Raw genomic sequence first — 26,073 nt, forward strand, 5'->3', positions numbered from 1 at the left:
GTTTTTACTTTGGTGTCTATGAGTCTTTTTTTTTTAATGGCTGAACAAAGGTATTTATATATTCAGTAAGATTTGTTCCATGACACGAATGCCCTAATCACGTTTGTTAGTAATGCTATTTCCAGAAGAGAGAGCAAAATGATGCTCCTTTTCAATAGGAACAACGTTGAATACCAAAAGGCACCCTGTTTACTCTAGAGCTTTAGTTCACATTTCTAAATTACCAAGAGTGGTGCTGCGGATATGCATGGCAATAAGTCCTCTCAAAGCTGGGGCTGAGTGAGGGTGGTGTTGAAAAAGCAAAGGCTTTTCACAGCCAACTGTAAATACATGATAATGAATAAAAGAAGAGAGTTTACAGATGTAATTTCTTTTCAGACCTTATCTTTTCATTAAGAAAAAAAAAGTATTGTAATTGACTTTAGGTTGCCATTGAATCTGACAAAGTTGGGTAAAAACGTAAAATGTTTAAGAGAACTATAATTTCAGAAACTATATTAAAATAACAATGTTTACATTAAAATTTAAAAAGTAATTTTATGTACCTAACCGCATTAAGCTGGAGACTAAAAGTCTTAAAGAAAATTCACTTATAAGTAGGTCTAATATATACAAACAAACACTTTGTAGTATGTATAGGTACAGTGGTTTTACTTAAAACCTGAGCCACAACACTGTTTCTCTATTTGTGCTGTGAGGTTGGCAAGTGGCTGGTGAGCTTTGTATACTCCACTAAACAATTTTTGAGACTGTTCTTGGCTCACAGTTAGGTACAGCAAAATTGTAACATGTTCAAAAAAATATAGTGTTCTGAAATACTCATTTTTGATTTAATAACCAGGCTATTGAGAAAGACAAAAAATAATGTACTTGTAGCAGCATCTAGGTAATATTTAAATGTAACATGTGTGTTACTTCTTGCAGGCGTATGTGAGTGAAAAACATGAAGGCAATAAGATCATTGCTTTTGAAAGAGCAGGTCTTCTTTTCATTTTCAACTTCCATCCAAGCAAGAGCTACACTGACTACCGAGTTGGAACAGCATTGCCAGGGAAATATCCTTTTTGTTACCAGAGAATATGACTGTCCACATTCACTTCTTTATTACATTATAGGACCAAAAAAAAAAAAAAAAAAGACTAAGGTTGATCTTAATGACAGAAACATTCATTTTCCTCATCTGAAAAATGAGGAACTTAAAATAGTTGATGGATAAATCTTTGCTCGGCTCAGTTATACTGAATTATTCCTAAGTTTCATTTTGGCTTTAAACAGAGAGGTTAGTGCAGACGTGGTTCACATCAAAGGAAAGAGCTGTGGATCTTGCTGTCCTGAAGGTTTCAATATGGAGCCCTGCTCTCCAGGTCCCCACATCCACCAACACAGAAGACAATAAATGAAGTCTTCTGAGATAATAGCAGAGGCTCTGGACTTAGGGGACCAGGCTTTAAAAAGTGTAACTAAATATTTCTTAAATAATATTTCTTAAATAATATTTAGAGCTAGTAAGCAATATTGGAGATGATTGTAGTTTTACTCTATGAAAATATTTTGTAAGTTACCTCTGAGACTTGTTTATTTTCCTCCACTCAGTGGGAGAGAGCAAACAGTAGTTGTAATGATAGCGTCCTTCCTTTTTCTGTTTCTTCTCCTAAAATTCAAGACACAGCATACCTTTGTAGTCCTGAATTGGTAAGAAGGCAAGGCAGGGGAGGTGTGAGCAATACAAATAACCAGGGAGAATGTTTTTGATGTTCTCTGTGTGTTCATTTACTCCTTCTTTCATGCATTTTACAGATACTTACTGGGTTCCTATTTACTGAACACCTCTGTGACAGCTCTGAGCTGATTACTGTAAATATGGGAATTCTCCTAGCAGATACAGTCACTGCCCTCATAGAGCTTTTAAACTAGTAAAGAAGATAAATATTAGGCATTGTAAGTTTGATAATTATTACAAATATTAGGCATTGTAAGTTTGATAATTATTACAAAGGAAATGTACAGTATATTTTAAAGACATGTTACTAGATCCATGAAAAAAATGGCAGATTCAGGACCTAGCAACAAATCAGCACAATTTTTCAAGCAGGCAATAGAAATAATGTGCTTGTCCCCTGAAGCCGTAATAATGATTAGCATCTGCCACCTGAGCAAGGTGCCTGATGCCAACATGAAGTCCTATGTGTCAGGGTGGCTCCAGCTACAATAAAGAAACCCTCCTACTCAGCTGGCTCAAATAATAAGGAAAATATATTTGTCACATAATAAAAACCCTAAAGTCTAGTTTCCCCAGCACTTGTGACAGTATCAAGTTCCCCAGTTTATTCTTTTTGCTTTCAATTTTCAGGGTGCCAGCAATGTCCAAAGGGTGGCACCTGTTAATCATTAGATAAGAGCCATGACTCCAAGTGTCACCCACCTTCAGATACAACAAAATGCAAACAGATTTTTTTGTGTATCTCTTCAAGAATGAAGTTACTTCTTTAGCAAAATTTCTTTCATATTTTATTGACCAGAGTTGGGTCTCACATCTCCCAGAAAAATTTTCTAGGAAGAGGAATGATATTAATATGAGTGACTTAATCAGGAATTACCCCTGAGTCTCAGGAAGACATCACTTGATGAAGTGGACACCCAGACAGAATTTTACTCTGACAGTAAGAAGAAAACAGCCAGTGCTTTTTAGTAAGTAGCCTGCAGCATCTGTCACCACCCTGTGCTGCTCAGTGACATTGAGGGCAAAGAGAGATGGTTCCCTACTTTCTTCCCACCCAACCAATCACTGTTCCACATAACATCAGAGCACCTAGGAGAGGAGGCTGTAGTTGTGACTGATAGCACAAATGTGCCCCAGTTAACCCACAGAATGCTCTGTGTTGTCTGTCTCTTTATGCCGACAAATAAATCAATGTGATGGGTTATCTACACTAAAGAAGTACAGTACTATTCTGGGAAACAAATATCCTCTTCATTTCCATAAAAAAATCCAAAGAAATACTAGACATGTAGCAATTTGTACGTGATCCTTCTCACCGCCCGGGTGCTAAAGTAATGCTCCTAGACTAAACCCTTCTATACTTGGTAGTGTAATATAATCAAACCAAAATACATTTACAGAATACTGGTATCTACTTCAATCTTTGTTATATCTTTGCAGTGCTGTCCTTGACCCTTAAGTGGAGGTAAAGAGATGTATAAAACCCAAACTGTGATGTAAGTCTTAATGCAATAAGTGGAAAAGGAACAAGGAGCAAGAATGTTCCATGGGAGAAGAGAGGACAAGAAAAATGAAAAAATAAGTGGCAGGGGAGGAGGGGAGAGATACTGAGATTAAGACAAAGACTTTTAAGCCTAGACTTGGGAAATGGACAAGATTATAGCAGGAAAAAATGAAGAAAGCCATTTCAGCTATTAGAAATCATAGACTATTCTTAGATAATGGACAGTACAATAGATTAATTGGAGAATGATGACTATAGAAAGAAGTATTAAGAGATAAAGCTGAAAACATAGATGGAGATCACATAATAGAAGATTTTAATGCCATATTAATTAGTCTTTTTTCTATGATTTTATAGTGAGTTGCTGCAGGTTTTTGACTAGGGAGCTACTTGATAAGAATGTAGGCTTTAGTAAAAGTTCTCATGTACCAGTGTGTAAGGGAGCTTTCATGAGGAAAGAGATTGGAAGTACAGATATTAATTATGAGAAATTGCAGTACACCTAAAAGATAATTAGGGCATGAACTAAAGTAATGTCAATAGAATAGAAAAAGTATACGAAGCCCTTTCTTGTAGTGAAGGAACTCAGAATCTATTTGAACATGGAGTATAGAAGGGAAAATGTAAGGTTTCACTTTGAACAATAGAAAGTATGCTGGTGGTATTATTCCTGAGGATACCAAAGCCAGGAGAGGAAGCCAGTTGCGGGAGTAGAAAATATAAATTTGAGCAGGATGGTTGAATAGAACTCTCCAGCCATTGTCCTCCCTACAGGAACACCAAATTGAACAACTATCCACACAAGAAAGTACCTTCATAAGAACCAAAAATCAGGTCAGCGATCATAGTACCTCATTTTAACATTATTTCAAGCAAAGAGGCACAGAAGAGGGTAAGAAAGACAGTCTTGAATTCCCTATACCAACCCTCCCCCACCCCTTGGCTGCACCACGTGGGACATGGAAAACGAGAATCTGTTTGCTTAGGGGAGGGAAAACACAGTGATTGTGGGACTTTGCATTGGAACTCATTGCTGCCCTGTCACAGCAGAAGGTAACATGGGCAGAATTCAGCCAGCACCCTCAAAGAGAGCCATTAGACCAGCCCTAGGCAGAGGGGTATTGTCTGCTGTCCCAGCATTCGGAACCTGAGTTCCAGCTAGACCCAACACTGCACACTAAAGTACCTTGGAGTTCCAGATAAATTTGAAAGTCTAGGCCGCAAGGACTGCAGTTCCTGAGCAAGTCCTGGTGTCGTACTGGGATTAGAGCCAGTGGACATGGGATACACAAGAAAGGAGAGGGAAGAGTAAAGAGGACTTTTTCTTATAACTCGGATACCAGCTCAGCCACAGTAAAAATAAAACACCAAGCAGAGACCCGAAGCCCCTATTTCAGGCCCCAGCTCTCAGAAGACATTGCTAGACCCACCCTATGCCTTAAGGGAACTTGCTTCCCTGAAGGGAAGAACTCAGTCCTGGCAGGATTCTTTAATTAATGACTGAGGAACACTTGGACCTTGAGTAAACGTCGACAGTAGCCAAGTAGCAATTACCACAGGCCTTTGATGAGACCCAGAACCATGTTGGCTTCAGATGTAACCCAGCACATTCCCGGATATATTGGCAGTGGGAAGAGACGCCTGCCTGAGGAAAGGAGAGGGAAGAGTGGAAAGGGCTTTGTCTTGCAACCTGGGGATCAGCCAGCCACAGTAAAAGAAAGCACCAAGCAGATTCCTAAAGCCACCAGTTTTAGGCCTTAGCTCCTAGCTGGCGTTTCTCAACCTTCCCTGAGCCAGAAGAGAACCCACTCCCCTGAAAGGAGAGACCTAGGTCTGGCACAATTCACCAACTGCTGACCAAGGAGCCCTTGGGCTTTGAATAAACATCAGCAGTAACCAGGCAGTGGGTGCCATGGCCTTGGGGTGGTGGTGGCCATGGAGAGAGAGGCTCCTTCTGCTTGAGGAAAGGAAAGAGAAGAGTGAAAGGGACATTGCTTGCAATGTGGGTGCCACCTCAGCCACAGTAAATTGTGGCATGAAGTAGGTTTCTAAAGTTCCTAGTGCCAGGCCATAGCACCAGCATGGCATTCCTAGACCTACTCTGGGCCAGAAGGGAACATACTGCCCTAAACGGAAGGACCCAGGCCTGGCAGGATGCATCACTTGCTGACTAAAGAACCCTTGGCCTTTGAATAAACATCACTGGTACCCAGGCAGTAGTCACCAGAGACTTTGGGTGAGGACTAGTACTGTGCTGGCTTCAAGTGTGACCCAGCACAGTTCCAGTGGTGTTGGCAGTGAACTTGCTTGCATCACCCCTTCCTCCAATTCCAGGCAGCTCAGGATAGAGTGAGAGACGAACTTTGTTTGGGGGAAAGTAAAGGAAGAGAACAAGAGATTCTGCCTGATAATCCAGTGAATTATCTCAGATCTTAATGAAGACCATCAAGGTAGTACCTCTATGAGTCAACAAGAGTGGAGCACCTTAATACAGATACCACTGCAATGACCAAAGACTTAGATCACAATACCTAAGTCTTCAAATACTTAGAAAACCTTCCCAAGGACCAATATAAACAAGGCTGACCCGTGAAGGCTACAATAAATACCTAATTATTCAATGCCCAGACACTGGCAAACATCCACAAGCATCACGACCTTCCAGGAAATCATGACTTCACCAAACAAACTAAATAAATCACCAGTAACCAATCCTGGAGAGACAAAGATATGTGACTTTTCTGACCAAAAAAAAAAAAAATGAAATAGCAGTTTTGAGGAAGCTCGTGAAATGCAGTTTAACAGAGAAGGAATTCAGAATTCTGTCAGATAAATTTAACAGAGAGATTGAAATACTTTTGAAAAAAATCAAGCAGAAATTCTGGGGCTGAAAAATTCAGTTCACAAATTGAAGAATGCATCAGAGTTTCTGAACAGCAGAATTGATCAAGCAGAAGAATTAGTGAGCTTGAAGACGAGGTATTTGAAAATGCATAGAAAAGACAAAAAACAAAAAAGAATGAAGCATGCCTACAGGATCTAGAAAATAGCCTCAAAAAAGCAAATCTAAAAGTGATTGGCCTTAAAGAGGATGGAGAGAGAGACAGAGAGAGAGAGTGGTTGGCCTTAAAGAGGATGGAGAGAGAGAGAGAGAGAGAGAGATTGATTCATTCAGGTAGAAAGTTTATTCAAAGAGATAGTAACGCAGAACTTTCCAAGCCCAGAGAAAGGTATCAATACTCAAGGACAAGAAGGTTATAGAACACAATGCAGATTTTACCCAAATAATACTACCTCAAGACATTTAAAAATCAATTTCCCAAAGGCCAAAGATAAAGAAAGGATCCTAAAAGCAGCAAGAGAAAATAAACAAATAACATACAAAAGAGCTCCAATACATCTAACAGCAAACTTATCAGTGGAAACCTTACAGGCCAGGAGAGAGTGACATGGCATACTTAAAGTGCTGAAGGAAAAAAAACTTTTATCCTAGAATGTTATATCCAGCAAAAATATCCTCCAAATATGAAGGAGAAGTTAAGACTTTCCCAGACAAACAAAAGCTGAGGGATTTTGTTAACACTAAACCTGACCTACAAGAAATGCTAAAGGGAGTACTTCAGTCTTAAAGAAAATGATGTTAATAAGCAATAAGAAATCACCTTAAGGCACAAAACTCGTAATAATAAGTACACAGACAAATATGGAATATGATAAGGCTTCAGTTGTGTTGCATGGACTAACTACAACAGCTTTTTAAGACATAGACATAATTATAATAAGATATAAATACAAACAAAAAGTTAAAATGCTGACAAGATGAAGTTCAAGGGTAGAGTTTTTATCAGTTTTTCTCTTTGCTTGTTTGTTTTTGCAATCAGAGTTAAGTTGTCATCAGTTTAAAATAGTGGATTATATGATGTTACTTGCAAGCCTCATGAGAACCACAAATCAAAAAGCCTACCACAGATAGACAAAAAATAAAAAGCAAGAAATTAAAACATATCACCAATCAATTTCACAACAAGGAAGACAAGAAGGAAGACAACAAGACAACCAGAAGACAAATAACAAAATGGCAGCAATAAGTCTTTATCAGTAATAACATTAAATGTAAATGGACTGAATTCTGCAATCAAAAACATAGAGTAGCTTAATGGATAAAAATACAAGACCTAAATATCTGCTACCTACAATAAACATACCTCACCTATAAAAGCACTCATAGACTAGCAAATAAAGGGATGGAAAAAGATATTCTATGCAAACAGAAAGCATAAAACAGCAAGAGTAGCAGCATGAATACCAGATAATATAGATTTTGAGACAAAACCTATAAAAAGAGACAAATAAGGTCATTATATAATGACAAAGGGTCAATTCAACAAGAGAATATAACAATTATATATGCACCCCACACTGAAGCATCCATATATATAAAGCAAATATTATTAGAGCTAAAGAGGGAGATAGACCTCAATACAATAACAGCTGGAGACTTCAATACCCCACTTTCACCTTTGGACAAATCTTTCAGACAGGAAATCAACAAAGAAACGTGAGATGTAATCAGCACTATAAACCAAATGCACCTGATACATATTTACAGAACATTTCATCCAACGGCTGCAGAAGGCATGTTCTCCTCAGCTCATGGAACATTCTTAAGAATAGACCATATGTTAGGCCACAAAGCAAGTCCTAAAATATTCAAAAAAATTGAAATAATATCAGGCATCTTCTCTGACCAAAATGGAATAAAACCGGAAGTTAATAAGAAGAATTTTAGAAACTGTACAAACACATTCAGATAAGACAATATGCTCCCGAATGGCCATATACCAATGACCATACCAATTCAAGGCTAGGTCAAGAAAGAAATTAAGAATCCCTATCAAAATACCAATGATATTTGTCAAATAAATGGAAAAACAATCCTAAAATTTACTTGAAATCATAAAAGACCCAGAATAGCAAAAGACATGTTGCACAAAAAGAACAGAACTGGAGCAATCACATTACCTGACTTCAAATTATACTACAGAGCTATAGTGACCAAAACAGCATGGTAATGCCATAAAAACAGACACAAATACCAGTAGAACAGAATATAAAACCCGGAAATCAATCCATGTATCTATAGTGAACTCATTTTCAACAAAGGTGCCAAGAACATACAATGGGGAAAGGACAGCTTCCTCAACAGATGGTGCTGGGAAAACTGGATATCCATATGTGGAAAAATGAAGCTAGATCCCTGTCTCTCATTATATACAAAAAACAAATCAAAATGGATTAAAGACTGAAATCTTAGACATAGTTTATGCCTAAACTAAGGATAGGCAATCAAAGCAAAAATGTACAAATGAAATGAGAGCAAGTTAAAAAGCTTCTGCACAACAAAGGAAACAAAGGGAAGAGACAATCCACATTATGGGAAAAATATTTGCAAACTATCCATCTGGCAAAGGATTAATAACCAGAATACATAAGGAGCTCAAACAATAGGAAAAAATTTAATAATCTTATTTAAAAATGGGCAGAAGATCTGAATATACATCTCTCAACAGAAGACATACAAATGGCAAACAGGTGTATGGAAAAGTGCTCAGCATCTCTGATCACGAAAGAAATGCAAATCAAACCTACAATGAGAAATCTTCTCACCCCAGTTAAAATAACTTTTTTCCAAAAGACAGGCAATAACGATCCTGGTGAGGATGTGGAGAAAGTAGAACCCTCATACACTGTTGGTGAGGTTGTCAATTAGTACAGCCAGTGTGGAGAACAGTATGGAGATTACTCAGAAAAACTAAAAATATAACTACCATATGATCCAGTATACCACTGCTAGGTATACACCCAAAAGTAAAGAAATCAGTATATGGAGCAGATATCTGCACTCCCCTTTTATTGTAACACTGTTCACTATAGCCAAGATTTGGAATCAGCCTAAGTGTCCATCAGTACACGAATGAATAAAGAAAATATGGTACATATACACAATGGAATACTATTCAGCCATAAAAGGAATGAAATCCTGTTATTTGCAACATGGGTGGAACTGGAGGTCATTTTGTTCAGTGAAATAAGCCAGGCATAGAAAGACTGACTTTGCACATCTTCACTGATTTATGGAAGCTAAAAATTAAAACAGTTGATCTCATGGAGATAAGAGAATAGAAGGATGGTTACCAGAGGCTGAGAAGGGTAGTGGGGTAGTGAGAGGGAAATGGAATGCTTAATGGCTACAAAAGCATAGTTTGATAGAATGAATAAGACCTAATATTTGATAGCACAACAGGGTGACTACAGTCAACAGTAATTTATTCTACATTTTAAAATTTTAACTAAAAGTGTATTAGGAATGTTTGTAACATAAAAAAGGATAAATGCTTGAGATGATGGATACTGTATTTACCCTGATGTGATTATTACATATTGTATCCTGTATCAAAATATCTCAGGTACCCCATAAACATATATACCTACTATATACCCATAAAAATTTTAAATTTAAATTAAAAAATTATTTTATCATTGTCAACAAATGGAAATGTATAGAATTTTCCATGATGATATTTAGGAGAAAAATCTTGGGTCAAGCTATAAAGATCTATCTAAAATATATTAATATATTAACTTTAACAAATATTGAATATTATGAAAGCATACATAGTAATATATGTATTATCTATATTATATAGTGTAGTGTATTACTATGACCCCCATAAGTCAGCAAGACCCCCAAATGTTAGTTTATATATGATGACACAGAATTACACTGTATATGAAAGCCTGGTTCGGTTTTGAAAATCTTGACACAAATTGGGTCTTTTGAAATTTAGTTATCTGCTTAAATGTCTATAGGTACTTGTTACACGAAGATGTCCTATTTTAATAAATAAATACTGAATGTTTTTACATTAGTCACCTCTTCTGGAAGCTATACTAGTTATAAGTTGCAATGATATGGACATTGGAAAACTGAGCCATCCTTTATAGAAATTATAGTTGAATCCTCAGTCATCTATTTGGTCTCCAAGAGAACCTTGAAGAAATATTGTTGACCTGTTTCCCACATTTTGCCTGTTACAGATTTGTGCCCACTTGGACCTTAATTATTCTTACAACCCATCTCTTCCATGTCTTTCTGTTAACAAGTGGTACATTCACATACGTTATTGCTTTTTCTGAGAATATTTGCATTTTAATAATTCTCTTTGAATACTCACAAAGTATTGAAGATGTAATGGTCTAAATAGGTAATGGGAGAATTGTATCGTGTTTTTACTTTATATAGTTTAAATTTGGGGGGGCAGGAAAGGTGCAGGAGAGCATTTCCAACATAATTTACAACACACCTTCTAATTAAGTATATTTTAATAACACCAGCCATAACTCTGAAATTGAAATCACAACATCTTCCTGTTGTGAGGTACTCTGCTTCACCCTCCCAGTTCAGTGCAGAAGTCCCATCTAGAAATTTCTTACAAATAATCACCTGTTACTCGAATACTTTGCAGTGCTAGGAATATCACTATTTCATGAGATAAACAGTATTGTTTTTTAATAATTAAAAATGTTATCTTAAAATCAATGCATTAGTTCTATACTCTGCGGCTAACACATGTTCTATGTGCCAGCCATTCAAATCAGAAAGACATTTAACATACTTCTTAGATTACCACCTCTCCCTGGTTTTTCCTCTTCCAGACCAGATACTGCTAGTTTCTTAAATCGATTCTCATGATGCTTTCCAAACCTCTTACCACTGCATCTCCCTTATCAAAATGCACCCAGCATTGTTCACATTCCTCCTACACTAACAGCAGAGTATTCTAGATATGGTCTGGCAAGTATGACGTACAGAGCCCCATTACCTTCCTTTATCTTGATGCTGCTCTCTTATTCACGGAGTTAAAGTTGTATTGGCTTTCCTGGCAGCCATCACATTTTCCTTTCACATTGTATTTCCATCCAAATAAAAATCTTGGGTTTTTCTTTTGTATCCTAGTATTATGTCATATCTTCCTTTTTCTTTATTTATTCAGTTAATAATTTCAACCTAAAATCCCAAATTTAACATTAAACATGAAAAAGTACAATATTAACTTTGACCCTCTAACCTATTAGAAAAGATAAAAGAATATTACAGGACAATTCTCTGTTATTAATCTGTTAGGATTGTAGCATCTCCCATAATCAGCCAATGGATCTCTTCTTTCAACTTTTTGTTGTTCCAAGCTTAGCTTTAAGACTCCTTTTTCTTCTCCCTTGCATTTTTTGTCTCGTTTTGGCCTTTTATCTTTCTGACTTTATTCTTGTGCTTTTAACCTACAGTGTAGTTCAATATTATAGAATGAATTCAGATATAGAAAGTATTAAAAATTAGGATTTAAATGGTATATTTTCTGTCTTTAGCAAAATATTCTATGCCATTGGTATTTCCAACTACTGAGCAAGTGAATTGAATACAGATTTTTACTGTGAAGAGTCTACAGTGGCAAGATTGCATGTGTTAATCAAGTAATAAAATTCATCAAATTTTTAATTCCCTGGGAAGCAGGATTTGGTGCCAGAACAAATTTAACTTTTCTAAAGAAGCCACTTAAACTTCCTCTGTCACTAGGAAATATAACCCTGCTATAGGTAACATGTCTGAATTTTTTGAGCATACATACAGTTAGCCTCTAGGAGTTCAAATGAAGAGTGGCATGTCTCTCACTTTAAATCAAAAACTAGAAATGATTAAGCTTAGTGAGAAGGCATGTTCAAAGTTGAGATAGGACAAAGGCTAGGTCCCTTATGCCAAAGAGTTAGCCAAGTTTAAGGATGCTCTTAACTATCTCTTCAAAATAAGAGGATACTTTTGGAAAACTGAGAGGCAAGACTGATTTGTATCAATAAAGCTTTGAATGTAGCCTTCATGGTGACTACCAGAGGACATCTTACTGTTTCTGCAACAGAATCTACAGCCATATTCTAGGAAAAAATCAAGATGGTGACTACCAGAGGACATCTTACTGTTTCTGCAACAGAATCTACAGCCATATTCTAGGAAAAAATCAAGATGGTGACTACCAGAGGACATCTTACTGTTTCTGCAACAGAATCTACAGCCATATTCTAGGAAAAAATCAAGATGGTGACTACCAGAGGACATCTTACTGTTTCTGCAATAGAATCTACAGCCATATTCTAGGAAAAAATCAAGAAACAAAACGACAACAAAAACCTTTTGCCTGTATAGTCTCACATTTGTCTTTTTAGCTGCTAATCTTCAGTGTAATAATCACCAATATTCTTTAATACAATAGATAGAAATGTGGGTAATGCTGAGACCTAAATGTACTTAATAAATAGGCAGGTTTCATATTTCATGCTTAGAAAGATAAAATACATTTTCCTGATGTATTATATTCACTTAAGTTTTCACATTGTTTAGCCGTAAAGAAAGAAACATAATGCCTTTTATATCATCAGAATCATTATTATATTTATTTAGTGGCATTTCTTCACCTAGAACATTATCAAGTTGGCATTAAATCAGAAAGAAAACTCTGTTCCCAAGGCCAGAGTGCTCTTTCTAATCCATTTGAATAATACAAATGATTATACCACATTTTAAATGATGTGGGGAGAATGTGAGTATTAGGGCCCCTCTTTTGTGGGCCTTCTATTTGCTAATCATTTTTATAAAGTATTCAGTTTAATATAGTATAGTGATAATGACAAAGTTTGAAACATTGCGATAATTACCAAAATGTGCTGCGGAGACATGCAATGAGCATATGCTGTTGGAAAAATGGCACCGACAGAGTTGCCCAGCCAGGGTTTCCACAAACTTTCAATTTGAAAAGAACACAGTATCTGCAAAGCACAATAAAGTGAAGTGCACAAAGCAACTTATGACTGTATTTTGGACCACACTATAAGGCATGTTGTAGAGACTGAGGCCTTTAATTAACTGAAGCCTTTCCTCCAGCCCATGGCAGGTAAAGGTTACGCAGTGTTTTCCACAGCCCGTATTCTTTCTGTTACACCCTGGTGCCTCTTTCTGTTCCTGGAGTATGTACATGTGGTTGGGGGTGGTAGCAGTGGTGGTATTATTGATGATTTATTTCTGTAATGTTCAAAATAATTTTGAAAATACTTCTGGGAATATAAGTAGAATGAGAAAATTACATACAGACTCATGGCCCAGGCAGGTTTCTTTCTAATCAACTGACTTTTCTCACTGCCCTGCCATAACCCCTGACAAATTCTTCCCCAGAAATTCTTCTTGGTGATCTTTTTTGCCATCTTCCACAAGAAGAAAAATAATTTTAAAGCAAAACATACATACGAAGGTCAATTATTGTGATTTTTTTTTCTGTATTCTAGAGTAGAATATGAATGTGTCATGGTTCTATTTTCAGAGTTAAACTGATGTATTACATCAGTTTAAGTTAATACATGATATACAATATAAATTTTAACCCCCCCCCAGCTTATTTATAAAGTATTTGTGTTGGTATATACAGATAAATATCATTCTGAGACCATAAACAACACAAGAATCAAACGTTTAAATTATTTATCGGCATACTATTGAGTTGGGAGTGGAAATGATGGTGTAGTAACAGCCCCCTTTCCAAATGGCATTTCAAACTGTTACAACGTTGAGATGTTAAGAGGAGTGTTCATGAAGTATGGCTTGTGAAGAATATGTGAATCTAGGACAAAATCTTTAAACCCAAGGAGGCAGAGGTATAAATAGTTGAATTTGACCTGAGATTGTTGAAATATTTTCATTAAACCACTGCAAGATACACTTTTTAAAATGTAAATTCATACTCTGACATTTGCAACCTGTACACAGAGTTTCTAATAAGCAAATAAGGTCACTTGGGTGATTTACTGCAGTGTGATTGCTGAAGGCAGAGATGTTGCTGTGAGTTGCTTGGTTTACAGAAGGCTTTGAAGTGTGATGATGTAACACTCTGTGTTTATTAGAATCTGTGCTTTATGCAACAAATAAAAACAAAGGACTTAATTTAGGATTAGCTAACTACCACATTCTATCCAGATTATATACGTAAAGGATAATTTCTGGTCTGACTAAATAGAGCATCTCAACTTTCTAGTTTTCCAGGTTTTGGATACTTTGGTAAAAAAGCAAATTCAGGGTTTTCTCCAGAAGTTCTACACACTGACTTTCACCAGATACAGGCATGTTTCTTTTTCCTTTATGTTATGCTGCAATTTATTGATGATGAGCTTTATGAGAGCTGAAACAGATGATCCTACTAACAATTTTATATTTAATATAGGTCCTCCTTTTTTAAAATAGCTTCATAGTGGATGTATGCTCATTGCTTAGGTTCACTGTCTTTAGTTTTGAAATGACTAATACTTTTAAACATAGAGGTCCTTTTGATCATTTTTTCGTTGCTAAACACTGTCTAACAACCCCTGTGATTTAATGATAATGACAGACCAGTACCCTCCCCTCCCTTTGTCATAAAAAGCCTATGATTTAGCTTCATTTCTCTACCCAGGAATTAGGGATGAATCACCAAGTAAGAAAAATATTTTGCATGATTAAAATATTACAACTGCTATAACACTTTTAGATTGCCTTAATATATATTCATAAGATTATAGGCAGTAATGAATAGTGAGTAAGCCCTTACTGCACACAAATGTATTTAGTTTTGGGGTTTTTTTCTTGAAGGGGGACCAGGGTCCTGTTGTTTTGAATAGCCATCACAGTGCTGTCAGATATTTAACAGCAGTTCGGTTTTTTTTTTGTTTCATAGCTCAGTTGTGCAATGATGACCTACCTCTTCACTTCGGAAAGTCATCTAACAATAGCCCAGTCAAAATTTCTATCTTCTATTTCTTGCCCTTCTGGAGGAAAAATAAATCAGAAATATTATAACCTTTAAAGAAGATAGTGCATAATCACCTAGTAATAGTATCCTTCACTGGGGTTGGGCAGGAGGAACATTTTGCCCAAGGTGATCATTTTCATCAGTTTTTAAAAAGGAGACACTATTATGTGTTTGTAAACTTCAAGATGAATGATAAGACAGAGTATTACCCATATATCAACAATGATATGTTTACTTAGAATACACTAGGTACCTGTAAACAGAGAGCTAAATCTCTGACAGGAGTATGGATAGAGGGTTGATGAACTGTTAGACTGACTGACAGATGGAAGGATGGATGGATAAATGGAGTATTTAGCTATCTAGTGGTGAAATAAGTCCTGAAGGTTTAAAATTATGTAATTAAAAGACAAATAGTACTAAAATGATTTGCTTCTCCCTTAAAACAGTAATTTAATTAAAGGGTATAAAAATTGGTAAGCTATTATCAATAAAATACATCATAATTTTGTAGAATTCACAATTAATATATTATTATACTATGATGTGCTTGCTGAGCAGATCTTCATAATAAGATCTACCATCTCTTATAAACTTAATATATGTCCTGCACTCTGAAAGTACTTTATACTCATTACCACATTAGCTAACCATTTCTTTTCCTAGACTGCAAATATGGAAGAAGGCAATCTACAGGCATACCTTGGAGATAGTGCAGATTGGGTTCCAGACCACTGCGATAAAGCAAATATTGCAATATAGCAAGTCACACAAATTTTTTGGTTCACAACACATATAAAAGTTATGTTTATACTATACTGTGGTCTAATAAGTGTGCAATAGCATTATGTCTAAAAAACAATGTACATGCCATAATTTAAAAATACTGTGTTGCTAAAAGATGCTGATGGTCATCTGAGCCTTCTGTAAGTCATAATCTTTTTGCTCATGGAGGCTCTTGCCTTGAAGTTAATGGCTCCTGACTGATCAGGGTGGAGTTTCTAAAGGTTGTGGTGGCTAAGACAACAATGAAGTTTACTACATGGATTGACTCTTCCTTTTATGAAAGATTTCTCTGTAACATGTGATGCTGTTTGGTAACATTTTACCCACAGTAGAACTCTTTCAAAATTAGAGCGAATCCTCTCAAACCCCACCACTTAGTTGATAAAGATTACCTAGGTTTATATTATATTCTAAATCATTTGTTGCCATCTCTAGCATCTTCACCAGTAATAGATTCCATCTCAAGAAACTATATTCTTTGCTCATCTGTGAGAAACAATTCCTCATCCATTAAAGTTTTATCATGAGACTGCAGCAATTCAGTCACGTCTTTAGGTTTCACTTCTAATTCTAGTTATCTTGCTATTTCCACTGCATCTGCAGTTAGTTCTTCCACTGAAGTCTTGAGTTCCTCAAAGTCATCTATGAGAGTTGGAATTAACTTCTTCCAAACTCCTATTGTGTTGATATTTTAACCTCCTCCCATGAATCACAAATGTTCTTAATATGATGAATCCTTTCCAGAAGATTTTCAATTTACTTTGCTGAGATTCATTAGAGGAATCACTGCTTATGACAGCTATAGTCTTACAAAAATATATTTCTTAAATAATAAGAGTTGAAAGTTGAAATTACTTCTCAATCCATGGGGTGCAGAGTGCATGTTGTATTAGATGGCTTGAAAACAACGTTAATTTCCTTGTACATCTCAGTCAGAGCTCTTGGGTGACCAGATGCTTTCATCAATGAGGTAATATTTGAAAGGAATCTTTTTTCTGAGCAATAGGTCTCAAGCTTGGGCTTACAGGCTCAGTAAACCGTGCTGTAAACAGACGTGCTGTCATCCAGGCTTTGTGGTTACATTTATAGAGCACAAGCAGAGTAGACTTTAGCATAATTCATAAGGGCATAGGTTTTTGGAAACGGTAAATGAACATTGGCTTCAACTCAAAGTCATCAGCTGCATTAGCCCGTAAGGAGAGAGTCATCCTGTTCTTTGGAGCTTTGAAACCAGGCACTGTCTTCCCAGTAGTTATGAAAGTCCCAGATGGCATCTTTCAATGGAAGCCTGCTTCGTCTACATTGAAAATCTGTTGTTTAGTATAGTCACCGTTATCAATATCCTAGCTAGATCTTCTGGAAAACTTGCTACAGCTTCTACATCAGCATTTGCCACTTCACCTTAAACTTTTATGTTATGAAGATGTCTTTATTTCTTAAACCTTAAGAATCAGTCTCTCCTAGCTTTAAACTTTTCTTCTGCAGCTTCCTCACCTCTCCCAGCCTTCATAGAATTGAAGAGAGCTAGGGCCTTGCTGGATTAGGCTTTGACTTATGGGAATGTTGTGGCTAGTTTGATCTTAGATCCAGACCACCAAAAACTTCTTCCTATCAGCAGTAGGCTGGTGTTCACTTTCTTATCACTCATGCGTTCACCAGAGCAGCACTTCTTATTTCTTTGAAGAACTTTTCCTTTGCGTTCACAACTTGGCTAACTCTTTGGCATAAGGGACCTAGCCTTTGTCCTGTCTCAACTTTGAACATGCCTTTCTCACTAAGCTTAATCATTTCTAGTTTTTGATTTAAAGTGAGAGACATGCCACTCTTCTTTTCATTTGAACTCCTAGAGGCTATTGTAGGGTTATTAATTGGGCTAAATTCAATATGGTCTTAGACAATAGGGAGGCCCAAGAAAAGGGGAAGAGACAAGGGAACAGCCAGTAGTTTGGAGGAGTCAACACACACATTTATTAAGTTTGTGGTTTCATATGTGCATGATTTGTGGTGCCCCAAAACAATTACAATAGTAACAAAGATCACTGGTCACAGATCATCATCATAGACATAATGACAATGTAAAAATAATGTAATTATGAATAGACAATCATATATTAATATATATTAATAATGAAAAAGTTTGAAATAATGCAAGAACTACCAAAATCTGACACAGAGACACAAAGTGAACACATGCTATTGGAAAATGGCGCAAATACACTTGCTGGATGCAGGGTTGCCACAAATCTTCAATTTGTAAAAATGTGTATTTGTAAAGTGCAATAAAGTGCAATAAAACGAGCTATGCTGGTGCAGTAGTATCATTGGCCTGAAAGATTTCACATTGAGCCTTTCCTTTTAAAGTTAGGCTTTACTTAATTTACCCAAAATATATGTTTTTTTCTATTTAAAAAATGAATTATATTAGTCATCTTTATACCTGATACCAGTATGTTTTAAATAGAGCATTCTATGTCTAAACTAAATTTCTAACATGGATGTTATATTACTTTTCCTTCTGGCCAGTAGAAATTACCTTTTTCACTGAGTATCTCCTGCCTGCCTAAGTGAGATATTATTCGTGTTTCTGACATTTTCTGTTAAGCTCTTCTTAATCAGAATCTCACAGGATCAAACTGAGTGGTCAGTGTTCTATTTACATAAAAGTATTACCTGAGTATCCCAGATGATTTCTTAAAATTAAGACGTGATATAATTACTGGCTCGCTAAAATTACCTAAGGGCTCCTAAGCATTTTTGAAAGCTACAACCAAAAGAAGTTTCTGTTTCTCAGAGAAAGTTGGAAATATTAGAGCCATAAACAGTGTGTTCTTGGAAGCAGTGGATTCAGTTGTAATCATGCGTAAGAACCATCTCTAATTCTATTAATGTAGTTTCTGCTGGCCTAATGATGGGAAAATGCCTAATTCCTATAAATAAGCATTAATTTGCAAAATTAATTATGGTTATTTTTTGTAGTTATGTGGTATCAGCTGTTGAATAAAGAAAGTGTTTAGATAATATCAAATAAAATTATTTAATTAACATATAACTGAATGAAATGATTACACTCAATACCTTTTATTGTCACACAATGATCATTTTATTTCAAGAACATAATTAAAATGAAAAATTATTATGTTTGTATGTAAAATTATAAACATTACTGTTTTTTTTTTCTCATGTGTTCTTTATTATTTAGAGAGAGAGCCAATTTTCACTTTGCCGGCCTCCCTATTAACATCTGTCCTTTTTGCCAGCTAAAGAAAACAAAGGAAAAATAATTTTCTCTGGTAGTAGCATTATTTTCTAATTCTGAAACATTATTTTCTTCAGTTTGTTCTCTTCTTCTAACATTTTTATTTCCCATTGGCTCATGTAACACAGGTCTCCAGAAGTAATAGGTGTTTCTTGTTCTTATATTTGTAAACAAACAAATTTGCTCTCGTTGCAAGGATAGTGGTTAGCTTGAGCTCTAGAATATGACTATCTGAGGTTCAAGTTCCATCTCTGCCACTTAGTTTTGTTTTGAAAATAACCTTTTTGTTTCTTGGTTATTCATCTGTAGAACACCTATTCATAGAATTGTTGTCAGAATTAAATTAGTTCATGATTAGTTAACGTGCATGCAAGGCTTAACACCAGTGTTGCCCACGTTTGAGCTTAGCAAGTAGTAAGGGTAATGGACATCCTTACTGTCATCATCTTCTAAAAATGCATTAGAAATTTTAACAATAAAAAGGAATTTTTATAAAAAGGAAAGACAAGTAGGTACTAATCCTGTCTGTTGTCTTTTTTCTATTGTCCTACTTTTTGTTTTGTTTTTGATTTTTGTTTTTTCGCATGTACTAGTTCCCATTTCACCACGACACAGTGATTCCTTTCAGTCCTTTCACAGTGCTGGAATTGAAACTCTTCTGCTCCCTATTCAATCCCTTCCTCACTCTTGTACTATTTGCCCACCTTTCTTTCTTATTTCCCTTTCTCTGTATCCTGCAGCACTGTCTTGATTTCTTTTTCTTTCCACCTGTTCTTCATGTTATCTTTTTTAAGATCTAAATCCATTTATTCATTTTTCTTGCACTTTTCCCTGAAAAATTCACCCACCCTTCAGCTATCAGCTCTATGAAGATGTTCCCTAATGAGTCTCCCCACCTTGACCTGTGTCCTATTCACCAAGCAGTGGGCAATTTTGTGATGTTTAATGACTGTTAGGCAAAACTGGGCAGCATGGAATTATAAATTTTTGAAACTGAAAAACTCTAGTATAACCTAGCTCAGCCCATTCAAATGAAACAAAATTACTTAAGATATATATAAGCTTATTTTTTTTTCAATTTTTATGAGAATTTAATTAGATTAGTCATATGAATCATGTGTCTGAAATACAAGCTTATTTTAAGAGATCAAAATTAGTACCAAAAGTTAAATTTGCATGGCAATTTATAATATGTGAATGCTTTTATTTACATTAACCCATCTTATCCTCACATCATCTCCAGTGATACTGGTTAGGCAAGCATTTTTTGTCCTCAATCTACATGTGAGAATCAGAAAGATTTATAGTTTTCACAAGGTCATATTTCTAGTAATTGAATAAATGTGATTTAAATCTAGTTTCTCTAAATTCAGTACAGTTTTACATTTGGTCACCAGATAATTCATCTTTTTGTTGCCCTCTAGAAATGCCATTGAAGTACATGAAGTGTGTCTCACTAATTTTAGTTTTTTTCTCTGTTTATATTTGTAGAGGTTAATGATGCCTTTGACTAAATGTTTTTCTGCAGGGTAATACTATCCTGGTGTCTGACACTCAAAAGCACAGATGAATGTCAGTGGAAAATTTTTTTCTAACTGTATGTGTATATATATATCTTTTTAAGTTCTACTTTTATTTAGATTTATAGCATACATGTACAGGTTTGTTACATGAGGTTCTTTTGTTTGTTTGCTTTTGTTTTTGTTTGTGTGTTGCGAAGTTTTGGGTTGTGAATGATCCTATCAGCCAGGTAGTGAGCATAGCACCAGTAGGTAGTTTTTCAGACACGGCCTCCGTCCCACTCTCCCGGCTCTAGTAATCCCCAGTATCTATCGTTTCCATCTTTATATCCATGTGTACCCAGTGTTTAGCTCTCACTTATAAGTAAGAACATGCAGTATTTGGTTTTCTGTTCCTGTGTTAATTCACTTAAGATAATGACCTCTAGCTACATCCATGTTGCTGCAAAGGATATGGTTTCATCTTTTCAATGGCTATGCAGCATTCTATGGTGTACATATACCACATTTTCTTTATCCAATCCACCATTCATGGGCACCTACGTTGATTCCCTGCCTTTCCTATTGTAGATCGTATTGTGATAAACATACAAGTGCATATGTCTTTTTTTTTTTTTCTTGTAGGACAATTTATTTTCCTTTGGATATATAGCCAGTAGTGAGATTGCTGGGTTGAATGGTAGTTCTGTTTTAAGTTATTTGAGACATTTACAAGCTGCTTTACACAGGGGCTGAACTAATTTACTTCCCACCAACAGTATGTAAGTGTTCCCTTTTCTCTGCAGCCTTGTCAGCATCTGTTGTTTTTTGACTTTTTAATTATAGCCATTGTGCCTGGTGTAAAACGGTATCTCATTGTGGTTTTGACTTGCATTTCTCTAATAATTAGTGATGTTGAGCATTTTTTTCATGTGTTTGGGGAACACTTGTATGTCTTCTTGTAAGAAGTGTCTGGTCATGTCTTTTGCCCATTTTTTAATGGGGTTATTTGGTTTTTGCTTGTTGAGTGTTTAAGTTCCTTATGAATTCCATAAGACTCTGGATATTAAACATTTGTCAGATTCATAACTTGCAAATATTTTCTCCCATTCTGTATGTTGTCTGTTTACCCGGTTGATAGTTTCTTTTGCTGTTCAGAAGCTCTTTAGTTTAAGTCCCACTTGTCAATTTTTGTTTTTGTTTCAGTTGCTTTTGATGAGTTAGCCATAAATTGTTTGCAAAGACTGATGTCAAGAAAGGTATTTCCTAGGTTTTCTTCTAGGGTTTTTATAGTTTGAGTTCTTACATTTAAATCTTTTATCCATCTTGAGTTAATTTTTGTATATGGTGAAAGGTCGAGATCTACTATCATTCTTCTTCATATGACTAGTCAGTTACCCAGCACCATTTATTAAAGAGAGTCCTTTCCCCATTGTTTATTTTTGTTTTTAAAGCATAACTGATAAATAAAAAGTATCTATATTTAAAGTACAGTGTGATGTTTCGATATACATATACCTTGTGGGATGGTTACTACAATCAAGCTAATTAACATATTTTTTATTTCCATAGGTTTTTGGGGAACAGGTGGTGTTTGGTTACATGAGTAAGTTCTTTAGTGCTGATTGAGATTTCGGTGCACCCATCACCCAAACAGTATAAAATGTACCCAATTTTTTAAATGCATATGGGGAAATGTTTACTTTGAATCTTTCTCCTCACAATAATTAATCTGATGTAGTTATGGGCTATGTGCCCAGAAGTGCTCAGGAAAGACTGAAGTGATGATGCAGATATGCACACCTGCAAGCTTTGCTTTACAATTTTTCATGGGACACTAGTTTAGCCCCTGTTCTTCGGCTTGCTACAGCACTGAGTGAGACCTGTACTGTGATTTTCTATCTAGTCTTAAAAGAGAAAGAGGACTATACATTAACTATATGACTCCAAATAAATTAAGACTTCAAATAAAGAAAAATGATGTTTCTACCACCACAGCTAAAATAATCAGATTTCCAAATTTTAAATATATTAAAGTTTATACACTTTGCAGGCTTTATCTGGAAGATGGTGGTAGAGTGGTAGAAACTGTTATACCTAACAGCATATTCCGGCTCTGCCAAAATATTAGATATATTATTTTGACAAACCCCTTTGATGTTCTGTGCTTAAGTTCAGTCGTTTTTATAGAGAAAGCTAACCAGTAAAGTAGATACGGAAAGTCTTTGAGTTTGTGCCGACTTGAATAAACTTGGAATCATGTATCCATGTCAACTAAGAATTATATAAAATGTTTATCTTCAAGGCTCATACCAATCAAAATAGTTAACTTGAGAATTAATTGCTTCAAACTAACATGCCTTTATTATAAATTATCCAAAATGAAGGATTTTTTTCTGTTATAAATATTCTATTATAAATTTATAAAGAATATGAAATCTTTTAAAATGTCTAAGTTAAACTTTATAGGTAATGAAATGGAATTGTGATAGAAGTTATATTTATACAGATCTTACATGTTAACTCTATGAAACAAAGGGAAAAATTCAAGTTTGGTCTTTGATGACCAAAGTAGTATGAAATTATTTCTTAAAGTTTAGCAAAAACATGCATAGATTAAAAATTAAAACCCAAGGAGGAGACTGCAAAGGAAAATAATGAAAAGATACACTCACTCACTCAAATGCCAGGTTCTAATCTAGGTCCTATATGGCAGAGAAAAAAAAGAAATTTCTTATATAGATTGTATTTTAATAATGAGAGACAAAAATTAAACTGATAAGAACAGATACTACACTTGATCTTAGCCAGAAGGCTGAGAAGCACAAATATAATGATTAAATGTATAATATGTTAAAAGCTGATAATACTACGGTGAAAAATCAAAGCAGGTGCAGGAGCGTGTGTGGAGGTATTTAATTTTCAGGTAGGATTGTCACCAAAAGCTCTCTCAGTATTTCTCATAAACTTGAGAAGTACCTTAGTTAAAAAAAAAAAGACAAACCCTAAAATTTAAAAAAAGACTCTAGTCCTCAAAGAGTTCTATGTACTGTGTGATTAAACTTTAATGTAAAAATTTTTAAATAGCAAATTCTAGTGAGAACAAAGACACAGAGAAAGAGGAATAGAAATAAAGATCATAAAGGAAGAAGAGGCCAAGTCAAGTATAAAAAGTAAAATAAAGAATTAATAGACCCACTTTTATATTTTTCATCCCTTGAGACAGCAATTTAAGTGAGCCAGGGTCTATAGTAGTAATAGCCACAGCTGCTAATAATTTGAGCACTTTTCCCAGTGCTACATAGAGTGTTAAGCACTCAATAATAGATTGCTTCAGATAATCTCTACACCCACCCTCTGATGTGTTACCTCCATTTACAAATGAGAGACTGAGCCTCCAGGAAGTAAGTAACTTTCTCAGAGACACACGATTAGCAATTGGTAGGACTGGAATTAGAATGCAGTTGTTAGACCCTAAAGCCCATGGAGGTACTCACCATATTTTAGTGTTTTAGAATGCTATTTCCTATCCCTGTCTTTCTGCCTGAAATGGCTCGGATAATGCTCTCTTACTGCTTATGATTGTCTTTATTTTTCAGAGACGTCCCCGTTTCCAATTATGTTTTTATTTAGATATATTGCACTTGACTCCATTGAAGGCTGTTCCCAGAGTAAGTTTGTTTGGGGGAAGGTGTTTATAGCCTGAATCAAAATTATTTTGAGTTTAAAAGCACAATTTTTTTAAAAAAAGTGTTCAGTCTGCAGGGTGTAAACTCATTTTGATAATAAAAGATGTGGTTAAAAAGGTGAATAAAAATCTGTTATTTTTTTCTTTTTCAGTTCTAAATAACTGCCATCGCTTCATCAGATAATTGAATTTACAAGTTCTTTGGAGAATCCTAAAGGCACAGACAGAGAGCAACAGTTTTAGGGAGAGGTTAGTGCAGAAGTGTGAGCACATTTTTCTATTTTTCTTCCTTCTCAAATTATTGAGAAACAGTGACATTTTTTAGTTTAAGTTATATAATCTTCTAGGATACAGAAAATTTCTAAGTAGGTTAGTCAGAAGTATTCTGTATTTAGAATAATTGTCCTATTTACATAGAGAAATATGTAGTACTCGAAATTTTGTATTACCATTTGATTTGCTATTTACTGATATGTCATTAAGCATGCTTAAAAATAAACTAATAATTTGCATGAAAATGCATTTCAAAAAGCATAGTAATCCGTTAATTAACCTGGTAGATAGTGACATTTGAGCCCCTCATCCTTTGAGCTTGTTTTATTGCTATTTTGCATTGTAGAGTTTCTAAAAATGTATGGCCGAAGAAGCATACTTGCAGGGATTGGAATTTATTTTGTAGTGTAAAATCAGAAACCTTTTGTTGATGAAATGAGCACATCCTAGACTATAATAGAAATATGCTTCTGTTTTGCACTTAATTAAAATGTACGGGTGTCATTTAAACTTTTAACGAAGACAGTGTTCACAAATTTGAATGCATATTTAGCTTATGCATGAAGATCTTGCTTTTTTCAACGTCTTTAAAATTTTAAGGTAATCTAATAGCAACAAATATATATATATATATATACACATATATATACACACACACATATATGTATAAAGAAAAAAGTTGTATTTGGATTTTGTTATATTTTAAAATTTGCTTTGATTACATTCATTAGTAAGTTCTCTGTTTTTTTGTTTGTTTGTTTTTGATATGGAGTCTTGCTCTGTCACCCAGGCTGGAGTGCAGTAGTGCAGTCTTGGCTCTCTGCAAGCTCTGCCTCCTGGGTTCACGCCATTTTCCTGCCTCAGCCTCCCAAGTAGCTGGGACTACAGGTGCCCGCAACCACACCTGGTTAATTTTTTGTATTTTTAGTAGGGACAGGGTTTCATAGTGTTAGCCAGGATGGTCTCGATCTCCTGACCTCGTGATCTGCCCACCTTGGCCTCCCAAAGTGCTGGGATTACAGGCATGAGCCACCACGCCTGGACAAGTTCTCTGTTTAATTCCACATTACTTTCTTATAAATTTTATTTTAGAAATATTATAATATTGGGGGATTTTTAAAAACTAAAGTCAGGGAGATTAAAAAAACGAACTGGATATTTTCCATTGAAAGAAATATAATCATAAAGATCACATGGCCATAAATAGTTTTGAAAAGTAATTAAAATATCAGAACTCTCATTTTTTGTTTGACTTATGTTTTAAGTTCAGGGGTACAAGTGCAGGTTTGTTATACAGGTAAACTTGTGTCGTGGAGGTTTATTGTACAGATTCTTTCATCACCGACGCATTAAGCCTAGTACCTATTAGTTATTTTTCGTGATCCTCTTCTCTCCTGCCACCCTCCACCCTCTGGAAGGCCCCAGGGTGTGTTGTTCCTCTTTATGTGTCCATGTGTTCTCCTCATTT

The 26,073-nt window shown here is 35.4% G+C and overlaps 1 protein-coding gene and 1 pseudogene across 6 annotated transcripts in view; one reads left to right on the plus strand and one right to left on the minus strand.

The window, feature by feature from the left end:
* GBE1 (1,4-alpha-glucan branching enzyme 1) overlaps positions 1 to 26,073 on the plus strand; it is a 278,483-nt gene that overhangs the window by 235,312 nt on the left and 17,098 nt on the right. The window contains exons 14-16 of one of the 6 annotated variants that reach the window (XR_010125660.1): positions 925 to 22,250; positions 24,244 to 24,315; positions 24,485 to 24,581. Coding sequence is in view for 1 of the 6 variants with exons in the window: in XM_054483743.2 (XP_054339718.1) it covers positions 925 to 1,055 (131 nt within the window). In the remaining 5 variants the exon portion in view is untranslated. Of the gene's footprint in view, positions 1 to 924; positions 24,316 to 24,484; positions 24,582 to 26,073 lie in introns of all 6 variants that reach the window. The other 5 variants (XR_010125661.1, XR_010125662.1, XR_010125663.1 and 2 more) reach the window with 5 other exon arrangements.
* On the minus strand, positions 23,342 to 23,471 carry LOC129034488 (U2 spliceosomal RNA; annotated as a pseudogene).

This window comes from Pongo pygmaeus, chromosome 2 (genome assembly GCF_028885625.2).
Source record: "Pongo pygmaeus isolate AG05252 chromosome 2, NHGRI_mPonPyg2-v2.0_pri, whole genome shotgun sequence".
NCBI lineage: Eukaryota > Metazoa > Chordata > Mammalia > Primates > Hominidae > Pongo > Pongo pygmaeus.